Source organism: Ascaphus truei, chromosome 4 (assembly GCF_040206685.1).
Source record: "Ascaphus truei isolate aAscTru1 chromosome 4, aAscTru1.hap1, whole genome shotgun sequence".
Lineage (NCBI taxonomy): Eukaryota > Metazoa > Chordata > Amphibia > Anura > Ascaphidae > Ascaphus > Ascaphus truei.
In genome coordinates, this window is record NC_134486.1 from 126,026,008 (window position 1) to 126,045,717 (window position 19,710).

Genomic DNA, 19,710 nt, shown 5'->3' on the forward strand with positions numbered 1-19,710 from the left:
CACACAGACTGGGAGGGGGGCAGTCACACACACACAGACTGGGAGGGGGGGCAGTCACACACACACAGATTGGGAGGGGGGGCAGTCACACACACACAGACTGGGAGGGGGGCAGTCACACACACAGACTGGGAGGGGGGGCAGTCACACACACAGACTGGGAGGGGGCAGTCACACAGACTCAGAGGGGGGGCAGTCACACACACACAGACTGGGAGGGAGGGCAGTCACACACAAACAGACTGGGAGGGGGGGCAGTCACACACCCACAGACTGGGAGGGGGGGCAGTCACACACAGACTGGGAGGGGTTAGACACACACACACAGGCGACATGGGGCTTACCTGTAGTGCTACTGTAGGGAGCCAGAAGTAGTGAGGCTTTTTTCCAGTCTGCCGGCAGTTTCAGTTGCCAGCTGTGAGCCTTCTTTCTGGTGAAAAAAAAAACACACACACACACACACACAAACACACACAAACACACACACACTTCAACTCACTACATCCGTTCCCGATACTAAGCCCCGCCCCCGCCATATCCTGACATCCAACCAATCCCCTGCTTCTACTCTAAAGCCCCGCCCCCCGGCATCCTGCTATTGGGGGGGGGGAAATACTCACGGCCGCCGCATCCTCCTCATGCCGCCGCCCCCGCGCACCACCGCCGACTCGCGCACGGGACCAGTCACAAGGGCAAAACCCGGGACATTTCCGGGACGGCCTGTCACCCGGGACAGCCCAGAAAAAAATGGGACTGTCCCGGCAAAACCGGGACGAATGGTCACCCTAAGCAGGTAGTAATTACAACTGTCTTTTGGATCTAGATAAAAGGCTTTGACTGGTCATACAGTATATCAGTATTGGTTGGCACTATCAATAAGCACCACTTCACCACTCACTCATCAGAACAAATTACTATTATTAATGCAATTATTGCTAAATACAATAGAGATACTGCTGTACTAATAACAGATACCACTCTTTATTGCTTGACCTACAACAATTACGTTTGGGATCAGTACTAATGGTCAGCAGTTTTGAGATGCTCCTCCTGGGGATTTTTATTTTAACTATCACTGTAAATACATCACATACGTCGAATAAAAATTTACAATTTTTTAAAATATCTTTTGTTCCAGTCAGTGGTACATATAAGGTGTATTGAACACCTTGTTCTATAGGAATAATTGATTCCTGATGATTTCATCATATCTAATAAACACTAATGTGTACTTTGAGTGCAATCTAGAGGAACCTGGTGTGAGAGCTATACCTCATACAACAATTTGCTATTTAATCACTCCTAAACTAGGAAATTATGTATTGTATTCCTGTGAGCAGTTATAACATTTCATAGGTCTATTATCAAATCAAGGGAAATCAGAAGACTAAAATATGTTTGTTCTGACTGATCTGTTCATCTGTATTGCCCTGGAGAGATCTACAGATGTAGTGGCCGTTATTCAAACACTTCATGTGTTGTATATCTCGGAATACCCATGTCATGGCGCGTGATTTCTTCCAACCTTCCCGCCCCTTCCCGCCTTAAAACGCGAGTGCAGAAAATTGCATTTTAGTGTTAAACACTGAAATTGACACAGTAGCACAGTACTGTACACATTACAATTCATTCATTTCTGCCACGTATACGAAACAGAATCCATGAAATTCAAACAAAGCAACCGCGATAAGCGTGGGTGCCTGTGGCGATTGGCCGTGTTAATGCAGCGTGGAATACAGCAGCGCACACAAAAACGGCTCAGTGATTTGTTCGAATAACGGCCGCTGCATCTGTATGATTTTTTTTTGCACACACACTGCACGCACACGCACACTCAGCACCAGCACACACACAGCACACTGCACACTCAGCACCAGCACACACAGCACACACTCACTGCACACACAGTACACACTCACAGCACACACAGCACACACTCACAGCACACTGCACACTCACTGCACATACAGCTCACACAGCACACTCAGCACCAGCACACACAGCACACACAGCACACACAGTACACACTCACAGCACACACAGCACACACAGCACACACAGCACACACAGCACACACAGCACACACAGCACACACAGCACACACAGCACACACTCACAGCACACTGCACATACAGCACACACAGCACACTCAGCACCAGCACACACAGCACACAGCACAGACTCACAGCACACCACTCAGCACCAGCACACACAGCACACAGCACAGACTCACAGCACACTGCATACACAGCACACACAGCACACACTCACAGCACACTGCACACGCAGCACCAGCACACACACAGCATACACACAGCCCCCCGCCCCCCACCTCTGGTGTCATGGCTGCTGGGTGCATCATGGGGCTGCTGGGTGGGATCAGTGCGGGGCTGGGGGGGGGATTGGCGCGAAGCTGCTGGTGGGAGATCGGTGTGGAGCTGATGGGGGGGATTGGTGCGGAGCTGCTGGCGGGGGATCGGTGTGGAGCTGATGGGGGGGATTGGTGTGGAGCTGCTGGGGGAAGTACGGTGGCTGCTGGGGGATGGTGTAGGGCTGCCAGCGCCTCACTCCACCTCCTCCCCCCTCCTTCCTACTCCTCCCGGTCGGGCGCGCGGTGGCCATTTTGTAAAGATTAGCGCTACCCCGGCTATAGCGCAGTCGGATTGGTTGGCCCCCGAGGACCGCGCTATAACGGGGTTGAGCTGTATATATGTCTTTATTTATATAGTGCCATTAATGTACATTGCGCTTCATAGCAGTAATACACGTTACAAACATATAAATAACAAATAATACAAATAACACATCATGGGAAGAAGTACTTCAGACATTAAAGTAACATTTAGGAAAATGAGTCCCTGTTCCGAAGAGCTTACAATCAAATTGGTAGGTAGGAAGAACGTACAGAAACAGTAGGAGGGCGTTCTGGTAAGCGTGTCTGCAGGGGGCCAAGGTCGATGTATGAGGTGTATAGTATTAGCACAGTGCTACTCATATGCTTCGTTAAGCAGGTGTGTTTTAAGGTGGGTCTTAAAAGGTGGATAGAGAGGGTGCTAGCTGGATATTGAGGGGAAAGGCATTCCAGAGGTGTGGGGAAGTCAGTGAGAAAGGTTTAAGGCGGGAGAGGGCTTTAGATACAAAGGGGGTAGAGAAAATACAAAGTGAGGAGGAGAATAGAGTGTGTTAGGCTGTGCTTATACAGCCTGGCGACATGACCGATGACGTCACCCATCGCCATCGCGAAAGTTGTATTTCAGATTTTGGAGACGTCGCTGGCTGCAAGGCCAGAGACGTCAGCAAGGGGGAAGGCAGACAGGCGGAGATGCTCCCTGATTGGCTTATAGCCGGTCACATGTGGAGACTGTCTCTCCAAAAATCAAATTCCACTGATTACCAGAATTTTGGTAGCGCTGTCGCGCCGTCGCTGTCTCCAGAACTATAAGCGCAGCCTAATACGGGATTTGATAGGAAGCCAGGAGAGGGATTTTAGCAGATTTCGGAAAGAGTAGAGTGATTCCTTCAGCAGCGTTTAGGATAGATTGTAGGGGAGACAGGTGAGAGGCCGGAAGGCCGGACAGCAGGAGGTTACAGTAATCGAGACGGGAGAGAATGAGGGCCTGAGTCAGAGTTTTAGCATTCGAGCAACAGAGGAAAGGGCGTATCTTTGTTATATTGCGGAGGGAAAAGCAACAGGTTTTACATAACTTTTGAATGTGAGAAGAGAATGTGAGGGAGGAGTCGAGTGTGACCCCTAGGCAGCTTGGGCCATTGGGTGAATGATAGTACTCCCAACAGTAATGTGGAAGGAGGTAGTAGGGCCAGGTTTGGGATGTCATTTCCCAGAATCCCTTGCTGCAGTGGAAGTGCTGTATGCTGGGTGATAATGGTGAAAGGTGGGGTTGCAGACCTGCCTAAGACATGCAGATGAGCATACAGTTGTATTTGCATATATATATATATATGATCCCTCAAATCCTTATCTCACTGCATGAAAGTGACGGGAAGGTGGAAATGGGTGTTCAGGAACATTAACCGTATAGTGGCACTTATGCTGGTAGGTTTAGCCATACTATGAAAGCTTCAACAATATACCCGGCTAACGTGGGAAAGGTACTTGCCAACATGCAAACAAGGGCTTAACCCCCAAATATGGAATACACAAAAAAGAAATCGCCCTCATTCTCCGGACTCTGGAATGTCCCTGGGCTTGACCGCATTCAGGGCGAAGGCATGAGGCCAGAGGGTGCTAAGAACTCCCCGAGGTTAGATGAAAGCTGTAATTCAAATCTAACCCTGGCTACGTACAACTGCTGGACTCTCTCCAGTTAAGCAGTACTGCGTTAACTTAAAGACGTACTTGAAACGATTACAAAAATATTAATTTGAAACAAATTATTAACGAATGACTCCAGTAGAATTTTAGTTAATTACTTAACATTTTTCATTAATAAAGGCTCCAATGTTCCCACACAATCAATACAATATATACATATACTGTACACATTTGCTTTCTTTTTCAGGACAAATTGGGTAAAGGAATACCTAGACACTGCTCCTTTCTTAATCCTCATCTTCAAGCAAGTTTATGGGTTGCTTTCAAACAACAAAAAGAAGATTCATTATTACAATGAGATCAGCGTATCAATTGCATGTGGAATTCTCCTTGCAGCAATACAGGTATATTTCTCAGTCACAGCTATTCAACAAATATAGGTGAATATTGGAATTTGTGTATCAGCCTCCAAAAGAGAAAGAAACAGAGATCTATGTCATGTCAGATATGATATATATTTTCCTGCAAGTCATTTGGTGAGCACCAGGGAATGGGCACCTTGAGGCTGTGGGCCCCGGTGCATTGCACCAGCTGCACCGACTATTGTTCCGTCCTTGTGTGAAGCAGTTTGAGACTGTACTGTCATGCTGAGACATGTCTTGAAAATGATCTCTTTCACATCAGTTTGACAGCACAAATGACATATTTATCATTGATACTGTACATACGTTTAAATAATCAGTTACTGTGCTATAAAATAATGTTTCTTACCGGGGTGATATATATTCCAAATTTTAACAGGTTTTCTTCATCCTAAAAATAAACATGCGTGGCATGCCTCCAGAAAGACATCGTGCTAGCATAACGGGTCACATCAAAAACACTGTGTGTTCATTATCAGCTTAGAGATACTCAGCATCATTATACAGCACTTTTATAAGCTTACTGTATTCTTCTCACACACGCATGCTACCCCCGTCTCCCTCTTACATTCTGCCCCCTTCTCTTTCACCTCTCTCTTCTGTCACTCCCTATTCTATCTTTTTCTTGATCTTTCTTTCAGCTCTATCTCACTTTCTCCCCCCTCACTTTCATCTCTCTCACACTGTGAGAGAAGAAAAAGGCAAAAACAGTGCACTGCCAGGGAGTCAGGTGGTAGCAAAATATAAAAGTTTATTTATTTAGTAACACTCAGCAAACATAACCCCAGAAGGGTGAAACAAAAAACTCCTGCGCGTTTCGGACCATAGGGGTCCTTTATCAAGGAGTATAGGGGGGTAGGGACAAGGGATACCTTTATATACACCATCTCCATGAGAAATAACCAATTACAACTTTTAAAATTGGCGCCAAAAACGGCCATGCGCTGGGGTCTGACGTCATGCGTTTTGTTATGGACGTGACACGGAGGGCTGACACGCATTACGTCAGACCAGCACACGGCCGTTATTGGCGCCAATTTTAAAAGTTGTAATTGGTTATTTCTCATGGAGATGGTGTATATAAAGGTATCCCTTTTCCCTACCCCCCCTATACTCCTTGATAAAGGACCCCTATGGTCCGAAACGCGCAGGAGTTTTTTGTTTCACCCTTCTGGGGTTATGTTTGCTGAGTGTTACTAAATAAATAGACTTTTATATTTTGCTACCACCTGACTCCCTGGCAGTGCACTGTTTTTGCCTTTTTCTTCTCTCGCTGGACTACCTACTGCAGACTGCACGCCATTTGGATTTACCTAGCAGGACCTTCAAGGACAGACGGAGTGGGTAAGATTTATTGCATTAATTACTGTGATTTTTATAGATGAGTACTATTTTTCACACCGTGAGGTCTCCAATGAGGTCACTTTAGAGTGCTTTTTAGCACTCCTATTTGTTACCTTCAGGAGACGAGTGTTTAGTGACTCACACATCACAGTCTTTCTTTATACCCACTCCGTCACTCATTCTGCCCGTTAGTCCTGCTTTATTATTATGGACACTTATTACTTAGATTCCACCATCTCTGGAGCACCCATTTCTCCATTTACCCATATAAGTTTCTCTCACACTGTGCCCTATCTCTTTTGCACTAATATCTCTCTCCCTCTCACTCCACACTCTCTCTCTCCACATACTCTCGCTCTCCACACTCTCTCTCTCTCCACACTCTCTCTCTCCACACTCTCCCTCTCTCCACACTCTCCCTCTCTCCACTCTCTCTCTCTCTCTCTCTCTCTCTCTCTCTCTCTCTCTCTCTCTCTCTCTCTCTCTCTCTCTCCACTCTCTCTCTCTCCACACTACTCTCTCTCCACACTCTCTCTCTCTCTCTCTCTCTCTCCACACTCTCTCTCTCTCCACACTCTCTCTCTCTCTCCACACTCTCTCTCTCCAAACTCTCTCTCTCCACACTCTCTCTCCACACTCTCTCTCCACACTCTCTTTCCACACTCTCTCTCCACACTCTCTCTCCACACTCTCTCTCCACACTCTCTCTCTCCACACTTTCTCTCTCCACACTACTCTCTCTCTCTCCACACTCTCTCTCCACACTCTCTCTCTCCACACTCTCTCTCTCTCCACACTCTCCCTCTCTCCACTCTCTCTCCACTCTCTCTCTCTCTCTCTCTCTCTCTCTCTCTCTCTCTCTCTCTCTCTCTCTCTCCACTCTCTCTCTCTCTCCACTCTCTCTCTCTCCACACTCTCTCTCTCCACACTCTCTCTCCACACTCTCTCTCTCTCCCCACACACACTCTCTCTCTCTCTCTCCACACTCTCTCTCTCTCCACACACTTTCTCTCCACACTCTCTCTCTCTCTCCACACTCTCTTTCTCCACACTCTCTCTCCCCACACTCTCTCTCTCCACACTCTCTTTCCACACTCTCTCTCTCTCTCGCTCCACACACACTCTCTCTCTCTCCACACTCTCTCTCTCCACACTCTCTCTTTCTCTCTCCACACACTCTCTCTCTCCACACACATTCTCTCTCCACACACTCTCTCTCTCCACACACTCTCTCTCCACACTCTCTTTCTCCACACTCTCTCTCCAAACTCTCTCTCTTCACACTCTCTCTCTCCACACTCTCTCCACACTCTCTCTCCACACTCTCTCCACACTCTCTCTCTCTCCACACGCTCTCCACACTCACTCTCTCTCCACACTCACACTCTCTCTCCACACTCTCTCTCCACACTCTCTCTCTCACTCTCCACACTCTCTCCACTCTCTCCCTCTCTCTCTCTCTCCACACTCACTCTCTCTCCACACTCACTCTCTCTCTCCACACTCACTCTCTCTCTCTCCACACTCTCTCTCTCCACACTCTCTCTCCACACTCTCTCTCTCTCCACACTCTCTCTCTCTCCACACACTCTCTCTCTCTCCACACACTCTCTCTCTCTCCACACACTCTCTCTCTCCACACTCTCTCTCTCCACACACTCTCTCTCTCTCCACACTCTCTCTCTCTCCACACTCTCTCTCTCTCCACACACTTTCTCTCTCCACCCTCTCTTTCTCCACACTCTCTCTCCACACTCTCTCTCCACACTCTCTCTCCACATTCTCTCTCCACACTCTGTCTCTTTGTTCTCTCCTCTTTCTTGTCCTAACTCTAAATCCCCCTCTCTCATGCTCCCCTGTCTCCTACCCTCAACTCACTCTCTTCCTCACTGTAATGGATCGGGGGACACGCGGTTCCCAGCGTGTCCCATTACCCCAGGTCCCACTGTGGCTAGCTGTTCCGCTCCCCTACATTCCCAATCTCTATTTCCCTCCCTGAGCCGTTCCTCCACAGCACGGTCCGCACACCCAGGCACACGCTCTGCGCATGCGCGCGGTCCCCTCACCAACCGCGCGTGTTCCCGATCGCGGGTTCCCTATCGTGGTACATGCTGCCCTCGGCGTGCCTCCGTCATCCCTGCCCTTTCCCTACCTGGTTTCTTCGCTCCTCCTTCCCCTCCTTCCCCTCTGTCTCCTGTGCCGAGCACCTCCTCCGCTGTACTTCCCCCGCGCGCATAACAGGGTTACAGAAGGCACGCGCACCCGCTCTAGTTACCTGCCGCCCCCACGCTCTGGTTCTCCCCCCTGTCGGTTGCAGGCAATAACTCTCGATACCTCCCTGTCTCCTCCCCTGCTCTCACAGACCTATCCCTGCAAGTACACACTCAAACCTATGCTCCTCCCTTCATCCCTATTGGCCCTCCTTCCCATATAACCCCGCTCTGTCCTCTCAGGCCTTGCTCTGCATAGCTTTCCTGTAGCTCCTGTGTGTGCAGTGTCTATGCCTAGCCCCCTTGTCTGTTTCAGCCCTGGTTCCTGTCCCTGCCCCTGTTTGGATTCCTTTGGCTTGAACTTGAACTCTGCTTTGGACTTGACTATGCTGCCTTCTCTTGCCCTTGAATCCTGGCTTTCGGAAATCACTACGCTGCTCTCTCCAACCCCTGAACTCTGGCACTTGGACATTACACTCCGACCTCTGGCACCCCGGACTCAGCAAGTATTACGTTAACCCTTACTCACCAGGCCCGGCAAAGCTATTACCACACTCCGGGCACGCCCTCTCTGCTGTGGGTGCGTGTTATACCCTTACCCACCTCAGTACTGGGGACTGGCCAGGTCTGCGGGCATACAGGCATTACACTCACTTTGCCATTCTCTAACTCAGGGGAGCGCAAAGTGGGGGCGTGCCTCCCAGGAGAGGCACAAGATTTTTCTAGGGGGCCCAGTGGCTACATTGGCCCTGTTCTCTTCCCCACAGCATTTAAATGAAGTGCCGGGGGATTGAGTGAGGCCTCTGCAGTGTCTGCTACCTTGTCTTCGGTGATGCAACGCCATGACAATGCGGCTTCAAATGATGCTGCACAACGCACGTCATTTGACGCTGGATTACAGGTATGGGGGGCATGAGCACAAGGGTTGGCAGGTGGGGGGGGGGGCACAGCGCACAAAGTTTGTCACCACTCTAAATCCTCTAAATCCTCTAAATCCTCTAAATCTCTCTCTCATCTTCCCTATCTGTCACTATTCTTTCTCTCTATCACTTCTCACCCATCCTCTCTATCTCCCCCTCTCTCTTTCTCTCTCCCTCTCACTTCAAGCCATTATCACACAATTCCCCCCTCACACTTTCACTTTCTCTCTCCCCAACCTTTCTCTTCCCCCCTTTCTCTCACACTCTTCCTCCTCTCTTTCACACACCCCCACTCGCCATCTATCTCCCTCTCTCCTCCATTCTAAATCTCTACTCTCTCTCACTCTTTCACTATCTCTTACTGTCCACACTCTCTCACCCCCTTCTTTATCTTTCCTTCCCTCTCTCTCACACTTTCCCTCCACTCTCACCCCTTCTCTTCTTTCTCTCTTCCCTCCTCTCACTCTTCCCCTTTTCTCTTACACACTTACGCTATCACTCACTCACCCCCTCTCACTGTATTTGCTCTTGATGTTGGTCTATTTTGATTACTAGATTGTCTGTAGTCATACACATAAATAGCATGAAGCTAGACGTATTAAAGTGCTGGATATACTTAAAAATAACAGACTGAAATTATCCCTTGATAAATACCAGTTTGGTCAAACACAAGTAAGTAGGTCGGTTTTATGTCTGCTAATGGTGTGGCCACTGACCTTGATAAGATTGAAGCATTGACCACCTGGCCTATTCCCAAATACTTAAAAGCTTTGCAATCCTTCCTTGGTTCCTGTGACTACTATCGAAGCTTTGAACAAAACCATTAATCTATTATCAGGTTGTAACCCTTTTCTACCAACAAACAAGACAAGACCCCGGTACTGAGGTGGGAAGGTATGAAGCCAGGCACCGACAGCAGCAGAGGCATGCCTGGAAGGCGGATTGTCAGCATACCCGGGTCTGAGCAGGAGAGAGTGGATTAATCTGTATACTTGCCGGGGTCTTGGGTTGTAGAGAGCAGAGTAGTTGAAGTCCGTTAAGCCGTGGTCTGTAATTGGAGAGTTGAGAGTTGTTGAAGTCCGTGTAGCCATGATCTTGGGTTGGAGAGGTAAACATAGTCGAGGGTACGCCGAGGTCGATATCCAGAGGGGGTTCACTAACAAGCCGGGTCGGTACTCAAGGAGACAACTGCAAGACAAGACAGGAACAGGAGCAAGGCACAAATGAAATGTGAGGCACAAGGCTACAAGAGGTTATGCTGAGCAATGCTAGAGTGCGAGCAAATAAGGCATAGCAGCCAACAGGACAGGGGGCGGAGCTGAGGCACGGACCCAGCGGAGCCGTGATAGGCACAGGAGAAAAGTGGCAATCTAGTTACTTTCCGCGCATCTGGGGATCGGTGCACGTCGTCACGTGAGCACGCCGCTGACGCGAGACAAGCGGTGCATCTGGGGGGGGGGTGGAGCTAAGCTCCGAGGCAACTCTAGAAGAGCTGCGTGTGTGCGCGTGCTCTGTAAACAGAGCGGGAGGTGCGCGCACGTGCTGGGGCCAAGACGGAGGGCTGAGTAGCAGCAGGTAAGGAGGGAACACGTCGCAAAAGACGTGTTCCCCAATTCCTTACACAGGTTTCTTACTATTTTGACATAAGGATAACTTGCTACTAAAAAGCAGACTTGCAATAAGAAATCATTATCATGAGAGAAATACTTTAAAGTAAGTGAGCTTTCTGGAGAGAGATGGATCGAATACTGTACTATTGCCCTCCGACACATGATTTTAAATCTTACTTCTTCCCCCATGTTGGCTTTGCTGGCCAAACTAAGCCATGCAAGTTACAACATTTGAATATCATTTTTGAAGGCCATGGTGTGGTATTATACCAAGAACATCAAGGAAAATGGAAATCTGTTGCCATTGCAAGTGAGTGACTCTGAGAGATGTTACCCTGTGCAGAATTTCAGAAGTGGGCGATAGTTGATAAATTCCATGACTTCCTATATCGAACTAAATTCAGTGTGAAAACAGACAACAGCCCACTCACCTATATTCAGAACATTGCAAAATTAGATGTACAGTAACTATACAAAAAGAGATGGCTGCTTTAGCTGCATTTGACTTCACATTTCTGGACTATCGTGGATGTGGGAGTGTGGATACAGATCGTGAAGACCTCATGATAGAGAGGAAGGAGAATTGGAATCAGTGGAGATACCATCTCCAGCTGTTTGTGGTTCCTATAAGGCAATAATAAGTTCAAGCAAACCCAAAGATGTGAATCATGATTGATATGCAGATTGTTTTGGACCAGTAGAGTGTGCTGTCCTATGCAAAACTTTTTTTCATTTGAAAAGATGTGATCTGACGCAACTTACTTTAACCAAACTCTAGAAAGTTCAAGAAGACAGTGATATTGATCCAATGCTTTAAGCTGAAGCTTTCTTCCATGCCTACTCCATCAGCAGATACTGTACTACTCTTTAAATAATTAAACAGATTACTGTTAAAACAAACATTTTCTATTGTGTAATTCAAACCAAAAAAGTGGCAAATTTGAAGACAATTCGTAGTACCCAGAAAATATCAAGGAATAGTACCAAAATCTCTACACAATGACAATGATCATTTTGGAGCAGAGAAAGTAAAATATAGCCGTTATTGGCCAACGATATCAATTTCTGTGGAAGCACACTGTTCCAGATGTGTGAGGAGAAAAACTTTTCCACAAAAGTCTGCATTTCTTGTCAACTACTGAATCCGCTATGCAGTAAGTATACGTTGACCTTTGTCTCTTTATAATTAATGACTGGAAGAACTATTCCAATACACTGGTTGTCACAGACTATTTCACTCAGTATACACAGGCGTACCGAAGACCAGCACTGTTACCAAGATATTGTTGAAAGGATTCTTCTTGCACTATGGGCTTTCAGCACACATACTGTACACTCAGACCAAAGGCATCACCTTGAGAGCCGATTAGTGATTGAAATGCTGAGAACTGTAGGAATCAAAAGTCACGAACTACACCCTATCATCATCCACAGGAAAATCCACAACCTGAGCGTTTAATCCCACCTTGCTAGATGTGCTACAGTAGGACAAATATCCTTCCCAAATGCCCAGGTGAAGTAAACATGTCAATTATTTGTGCTTTAGAGTGTCTGGTAATGGGACAACTGAGGACAATTATTTTCATTATACCAAGAGATGGAGACCAGATTTAAATGAATCGTACAAATTAGCATCATGATTGGTGTGTGGTAGAAGAGACCTGCAACCTGGAGACAGAGTTCCAGTAAGAAGGAAACATAGGCCTCACAAAGAAGCACAATTTAGCAGATCAGTGGTGTGCAGATTCCTACCCTGTTATTGAAAAACGTCCAAACTTACTTGTGTATCTGAAACCAGAATCAGGAAGAGGCCAACATTACATCACAACCACATGCTGCCAGTGGGACAGTTAATTGAAGGACATGCATTTCGTAGGATACCAAGAAGGTGTTGAAAGCTAATTGCTGTTAGATCTGATTGGTTGTCTGTCAGAGAACAGACAGATTATTCTAAAATCAAAACCCCAGAGTTAATTGTTGATCCTAAGCCTATCAGTGAAAGTAGTGATGAAGATAATTATGTTTCTTGGCCTATATTCATTCCCAGCAGTTGAAGAGTGGCCAGGATCCCACTCTGCCACTTAGTTATACTTGGAGCTGGATATCTGCGGTTGCAGCACTATTGTAATAAAGTCTTACACAAGACATTTTTACATAATAAACTGTTTCATTTGCAGGTTGAAAACGCACAACGTTTCGGGAATCTCCCTTCCTCAGGTGTGTACGATATAAATACTTCACCTGAGGAAGGGAGATTCCCGAAACATTGTGCTTTTGCAACCTGCAAATAAAACGGTTTATTATGTTTAAAATGTCTTGTGTAAGAATTTATTAGAATAGTGCGGTGACTGAACACATCCAGCTACAACAATAACTGGAGCCCAGGAAACAGGACATTGTGAAAATGAAACAGTGACTGTAGAAGAAACTCCTGGAGTAACAGATGTAAACAAAAACACTTGTACGTAAGATAGAGAGCTTACTGAAGGTCCCTACAAATTGCACTCAAAGTACATATGGTAAATATAATAGGGTGATTCAATAATCACGGAATCATAATATTCCCCGGGAATATTACTTAGGAATATTATGATTCCATGATTATTGAATCACCCTATAATATTTACCATATGTACTGTGAGTGCAATTTGTAGGAACCTTCTGTAAGCTCTGCACCTTTAGTTTTTCTTTACTAATTCTAGAGCGGTTTTGGGTTTGAGCGGGTAGTCAACTTTATTGATACAGTAACAGATGTAACCCACATTTGAGTTTTCATTTGAAATTACCGTTATCATCTACATTTCTGCCCCATAGTATTGTAACATTTTATTTCAACTGGTACCCTCCCCAATAGTTAATCTGGGTCCCTACACCGTACTGTTAACCCTCTGTGCTGAGCTTAATATACAAATGTTACTTTGATCATTTTTATTGAGGTTTTAGAAAAAAGGGGGTACAGAAAGTGAAAAAGGGTCAAATAAAGGTACAGTACTAAGTACGTTTCAACTTAAATATATCACATCCTGACTTGGATCCTCTGATCCTATAACCACGTGCACTCGTGATCACTCAGCAACTCTCATAGCACTGAGGCTCGTGCACATTTCATCTCTATGATGGCCACCAACCCCTGTTTAACGGCTCCCTCTTAGTTTCACCTCTTCCACAGCCTTTATCTCTAGCTGCTATCATGTCCATTAAGAGTCACATGTCCATAGCACATTGGAGAAGAACCTGCCAGGGGGCAGTGTGAATGGTGATTGTATCACATAGGGGTTGCATATGGGTATGACTAGGTCAGGATGAATGGTTAACTGAAGGAGTCAGCTGATAAGTTTAAACACTTGAGAACATATTGTTTATAGAAAAGGACACAGCCACCAGATTTGAAAGAAAGCAACTGGTGTTCCACAATTGCGAAAACACAGCAGTGAAGTCTAGGGATCTATCTTGTGAAGTTTGTCCGAGGTGAGGTACCACCTATACAGTATATCAATTTGTAGCTATTTGCTTTTATAGTGGTATTGATTGATATGGAGGAGATAGTTTCCCAGATCTCTTCCCAATTATCAGATTCTAAAAAGGTGTTACAAGGTCGCTTCCATATTATTTACTGTAGACATGTCTATCAGTGGGCTGAAGAAGTAACTGTTTTGTTTAACCATAGCATTGAGGTTAATTGTTTTGGACTGGCAGTAGAGATTTCAATATTGACCCATCTAATAGCGGCATCTGTTACATGCCAAAGAGTGATTTGGATTAGTTGAACCACTCTATAGTAATGAAGCAGATTTGGGATACCTAAACCACCAATTGTTTTGGGAAGTGACAGGATTTGAGGATTTGTTGACTGACCTGTTTTGTTTTGTTTTTATCCCTGGCAATCAGGAGGATTGGCAAAGACATAAAATTTTTGACAGAAAGATCATCTTGACTGAGAAAATGTACCCATTTTAGGATACACAATACTTGGACCATGATTTGAGATCCTTCAATCTATTATACTATATGGGAAATTAGTTTGATATAAGGAATTATATAAGTTGTGATTATCCCTATGCCGAGATAGGTCAGATGACCCTTCTGCTATTTGAAGTCGAAATATTGTTTATTACACTTTACAGTCTCGGGAGGGAGAGATTGATGTTTAATGCCTCCGATTTATTACTGTTGACCTTAAAGCCGTATAAAGTTTCAAATTTGCTCAGGGTATTATATAGGCTGGGGAATGTTATTAGTGGATTTGTGATAGTGACTAAGATATCATCAGCATATTTTATATTGTATTTAATATTATTTTAAAATATAGTTTATATGTAATTTGAGTTTAAAACAAAATTACATTGTTATCCTTATTTGAGACGTTAACAGGAGCTTTCTCTCTGAGAGGGTAATCAAGGCCCATAGAAAGAATGTCATTTAAAATATTAAAATATATTTTGGGATTTGTAGTGGTTTTGAGGGTGGGGAAACAAACTCAGGTCTCAATGGTGGGTGTGTTGTTGTTGAGTTGAACCATTGGAGCCTCTGACAGAGGTATTCATTGCTTATGAAATATATACGATCAATTTGGTAATTGTGTTATATATGTTGGGCACAATAGCTGTCTAGCTATTTAAGGAAAGTGTATGGATTTTGTTTGTTGGCTTTTTGTATTATTATTATTATGAAATGGATTTACTAACAATTTATTGATTGTACATTTTCACTGTTACTGTGTTTATTTCCCCAATACCTAAATCAACAAATAATAATAAATTGAACTATACAATTTAGCAGATAATAATAAAAACTAAGAGCCTGCCACAATATATATATATTTTATTGTTATTTGAATACATTATTCTCAAGCAAATTCCTAAATATACAATATGTCAGAAAGTACAATCTAAATCCCAATGGAGTGCTGGGAACCCCATTGGAGGGCTTCGGGTTTTTCCTTGTTCCTACTGCACCACCTGTTACATATTACCCCAATCTGTCCATTGTTGAGTGCTGCCTATTCCATATACTTTCAGTATGACAGAAAGTTTTTACTGTATTCACTCTATGTACAGTACTATCTGGAGATATATATATACATACATACATACATACATACATATATACATACATACATATATAGCATACATACCCTTCTTTTAAATAGAATAGTGAGTTATATAAAGTGTTTTTTCAAATAGAAAACTTTTTTCGTCAAGTCCCCCCCCCCCACCTTTGTTTTTAATGATAAAGTAAAAGTTATGTTTTATAATGAAGTACTAAGCTAGTGATCTGAATGCAACACATTAGAGTCTTTTTTTCTCCTGTTGGTATTTGTTCTCGATTTCATTATCCTTGTTAGCACTTATCACAATTCTCACTTTGTACAGCTGTAGCTTCTCTCCCCTCTTGGGGTATATTTGTGTGCACTTTATCCTTGTTAGCACTTATCACAATTCTCACTTTGTACATCTGTAGCTTCTCTCCCCTCTTGGGGTATATTTGTGTGCACTTTAGCAGCAAACAACAATTAAGAACTCCGGTACCTTACATCACCACCAGGGAAGGGAGGAGGAGGAGGAAGCAAACCAGTAGAGCACAAAAGCAATTACATTTGTTTATTGATGCTGCTTTCATTTTTTAGGCATTAAGATTGAACAATCAGAACTGCATCACTGGGATTGCCTAAACATAACAAATGTTTACTACATAGGTTGACGTGAGGCAAAATTTATTGCACTATTCTTTGGCTCTTTTTACTTCCATTACTTGTAGTAATACAATTCTGGAAATTATTGCAACTAGTTCTATCCTTTGTTAAGTAGTCATTAAACTATATGCAAAAGATGTACGTTTTAGGGGGTCGTAGATGTCCATGGCCAATTAAATAATTGTAAAAAAAAAAACATGTAAATATCTTATTCAAATACAGATGTAGGGCCTCATGCAGAGAGCATCGTTATTTCAAAATTCGCCATTTTTTGTACAATTTCGCGCAGAAACCGGCATAAAATGGCGAGTTACGAAAAACGCGCCATTTTGGGCCTCATGCAGAGAGCATCGTTATTTCAAAATTCGCCATTTTTTGTACTATTTCGCGCAGAAACCGGCATAAAATGGCGAGTTACGAAAAACGCGCCATTTTGTTTTTTTTATTGCTAAAACTCGCCTCGCGGCTGGCGAGAACCTCCATCTCGCCATTTTTAAAACTCTCCGAATGCAGAGAGGTACGAACGGCATGTAGCGGCTGTTCGCGCCAGGGAAATGGCGCGATTTTCTCATTTTTGCCGCGCCAGGAAATATTGGCAATAAGATGGCGCTCGCCGCCTATAGCAAAGGGGAAAAAATAGCCGCGATTTTTTTTTTTTACATTTCTGAAGCGCGCATCTTTTCCATTCAAACTCGCCACACGCATCCATGTTAAACATAGCAGAATTCGCACTTTTCTGCATATGGAGAATAAAACTCTCCAAAAAAGCTACTTTTTATGAAATTCGCCAATTTGAAAATTCTATGCTCTCTGCATGAGGCCCTTTGTTTTTTTTATTGCTAAAACTCGCCTCGCGGCTGGCGAGAACCTCCATCTCGCCATTTTTAAAACTCTCCGAATGCAGAGAGGTACGAACGGCATGTAGCGGCTGTTCGCGCCAGGGAAATGGCGCGATTTTCTCATTTTTGCCGCGCCAGGAAATATTGGCAATAAGATGGCGCTCGCCGCCTATAGCAAAGGGGAAAAAAAAGCCGCGATTTTTTTTTTACACATTTCTGAAGCGCCCATCTTTTCCATTCAAACTCGCCACACGCATCCATGTTAAACATAGCAGAATTCGCACTTTTCTGCATATGGAGAATAAAACTCTCCAAAAAAGCTACTTTTTATGAAATTCGCCAATTTGAAATTTCTATGCTCTCTGCATGAGGCCCGTAGTCCACAACCTTACTATCTTGGCAAGCCACTGGAGAATTAAATAACCAAGATTTTTTGACGCTAAGTTTGATTGATTACTAGATAATAATGACTTGTGATATTTTATTTCTTTTTGCGCTCGCTGATAGTTCCACAATTCTGAAGACTATGGGGCCTATGCAGAGAGCAGCGAATTTTAAAATTGGCGAATTTATTAAAAAGTAGCTTTTTTGGAGAGTTTTATTCTCCATATGCAGAAAAGTGCGAATTCTGCTATGTTTAACATAAATGCGTGTGGCGAGTTTAAATTGGCGAGATGCGCGCTTCAGAAACGTGTAAAAACAAATTTGCGCCTTTTTTTTCCCATTGCAATGGCCGCGAGCGGCAGCTTCTTGCCAATTTTTTCTGGCGAGGCAAAAAGGAGACAATCGCGCCATTTTATTGGCGCGAACAGCCGCTAGATGCCGTTCGCGCCTCTCTGCATTAGGATATTTTTAAAACTGGCGAGATTGAGGTTCTCGCCAGCCGCGAGGCGAGTTTTACAAATAGAAAAGAAAAATTGGCGCGTTTTTCGGAACTCGCCATTTTCTGCTGCTTTCTGCGCGATTTTCGAAATAGCGCTGCTCTCTGCATAGGCCCCTATATGTATGTTTATGTCTTAGATTGTAAGCCCTTTGGTACAGGGTCTCTCTCTCCCTTTGCCTTAAGTTACCATTTACCCGTTGTACTTATCCCCATTGTTTGTCATTTATTTACCTTGTTTGTAATTTTGTGAAGCGCTGCGTACATTGTTGGCGCTCTATAAATAAAATGATACATGCATATAATAGGGCCAGAATTACAGTAATGTATGTGTTCTTACCATCTGCTGCATCCTTTTTGTTATAGAATGTGGGTTTGGTGACAGTGACCACAACTCCTCTGAACTGCGGACCACGACTCAGAGTATTGCTTCAGCGTCCTGTTAATGAAAAGTTGCTCATGCTGCTTCCTGTGGGATATCCCAACAAAGATGCCACTGTACCAGACTTGCAAAGAAAGCCTCTAGATGACATCATGGTGGTTGTTTAAAAGTGAAATCCCTCTGACAAGAATTTTGATACAGGCACAGGGCAGCAAAATGGTCTATAAAAGATCAAACCTTTTTTTTTTAATACATTTTACTTAAAACTCATATCATCTGCATTGAATTAGTACAATAAATCAACTGTTATTTGTAGTGGATTAAATGTAAACTTTTTTTTCTCATCTAACATCTATATTAAAAAATAGACACATTTTAATTAGTGTACAGAGCTTCAATGCATTATGGAAGTACGACACAGAAAATCAATTTCTCAATATACAGATGTAGCAAACCATACTGTGTCGGGCACAGGGGCAAGCTCTGTGAACGTGACTGTGGCTGCTCCGGCGCTGGAGGATTATCGATGTGGAAAGTTCGATCCAGAAGCATGGACCCCCTATAGCGATATCGCGGAAACGCAATCCCCGCAGCTGTGGCCGCATCTAGTAGCCCTTCCAGCCGCGGTTCCAGACGGTGAGAAGTGCTACATCTGTGTCTGAGATTGGACCTCTAAGTGGATAGCAAATGTTGATTAAGGTACTGGAATCGCTACATGATGAGATCACGGATTCTGCAATTAAAGTTTTGTAAATAATGTTTTTCATCCACTACACCTGAATGTAAGTATTCAGTGAAATGTGTGATAAAAGCTACAGATCAGCAAGAAATTGCATTAAAACGTATTACTGAAATCAGGAGATCATTCCCCCTGAAATAAAAGTTGCATTGCTAAATACTTATCTCCTTCCCTATAACTTTCTGTCTAACTAAACAAAGCATCAACCAAAATCATTGTTTATAATATATACAGGCAGTCCTCGGTTATCCAACGGAATCTGTTCTGGAAGTAGCGTTGGATAGTGAAACCATTGCAAAGTGAGACCCATGTTAATCAGTGGCAGTGAGCGTTGGATTCCGGCGTCGAAAAATAGCCCATAGGGTTTCATTGTAAAGCGTTGCATATGCCATTCGTTGT

At 44.3% G+C, this 19,710-nt stretch overlaps 1 protein-coding gene across 3 annotated transcripts in view; it reads left to right on the forward strand.

Annotated features, from left to right (window-relative positions):
• The window catches only part of IYD (iodotyrosine deiodinase), a 54,247-nt gene extending 34,779 nt beyond the window's left edge, over positions 1 to 19,468 (forward strand). For all 3 annotated transcript variants that reach the window (XM_075596561.1, XM_075596559.1, XM_075596560.1), the window contains 2 exons: positions 4,521 to 4,677; positions 18,557 to 19,468. In XM_075596561.1, the coding sequence (XP_075452676.1) occupies positions 4,521 to 4,677; positions 18,557 to 18,739 (340 nt within the window). In that variant the 3' untranslated portion in view covers positions 18,740 to 19,468. The remainder of the gene's footprint in view (positions 1 to 4,520; positions 4,678 to 18,556) is intronic.
• Positions 19,469 to 19,710: the final 242 nt, after the last annotated feature.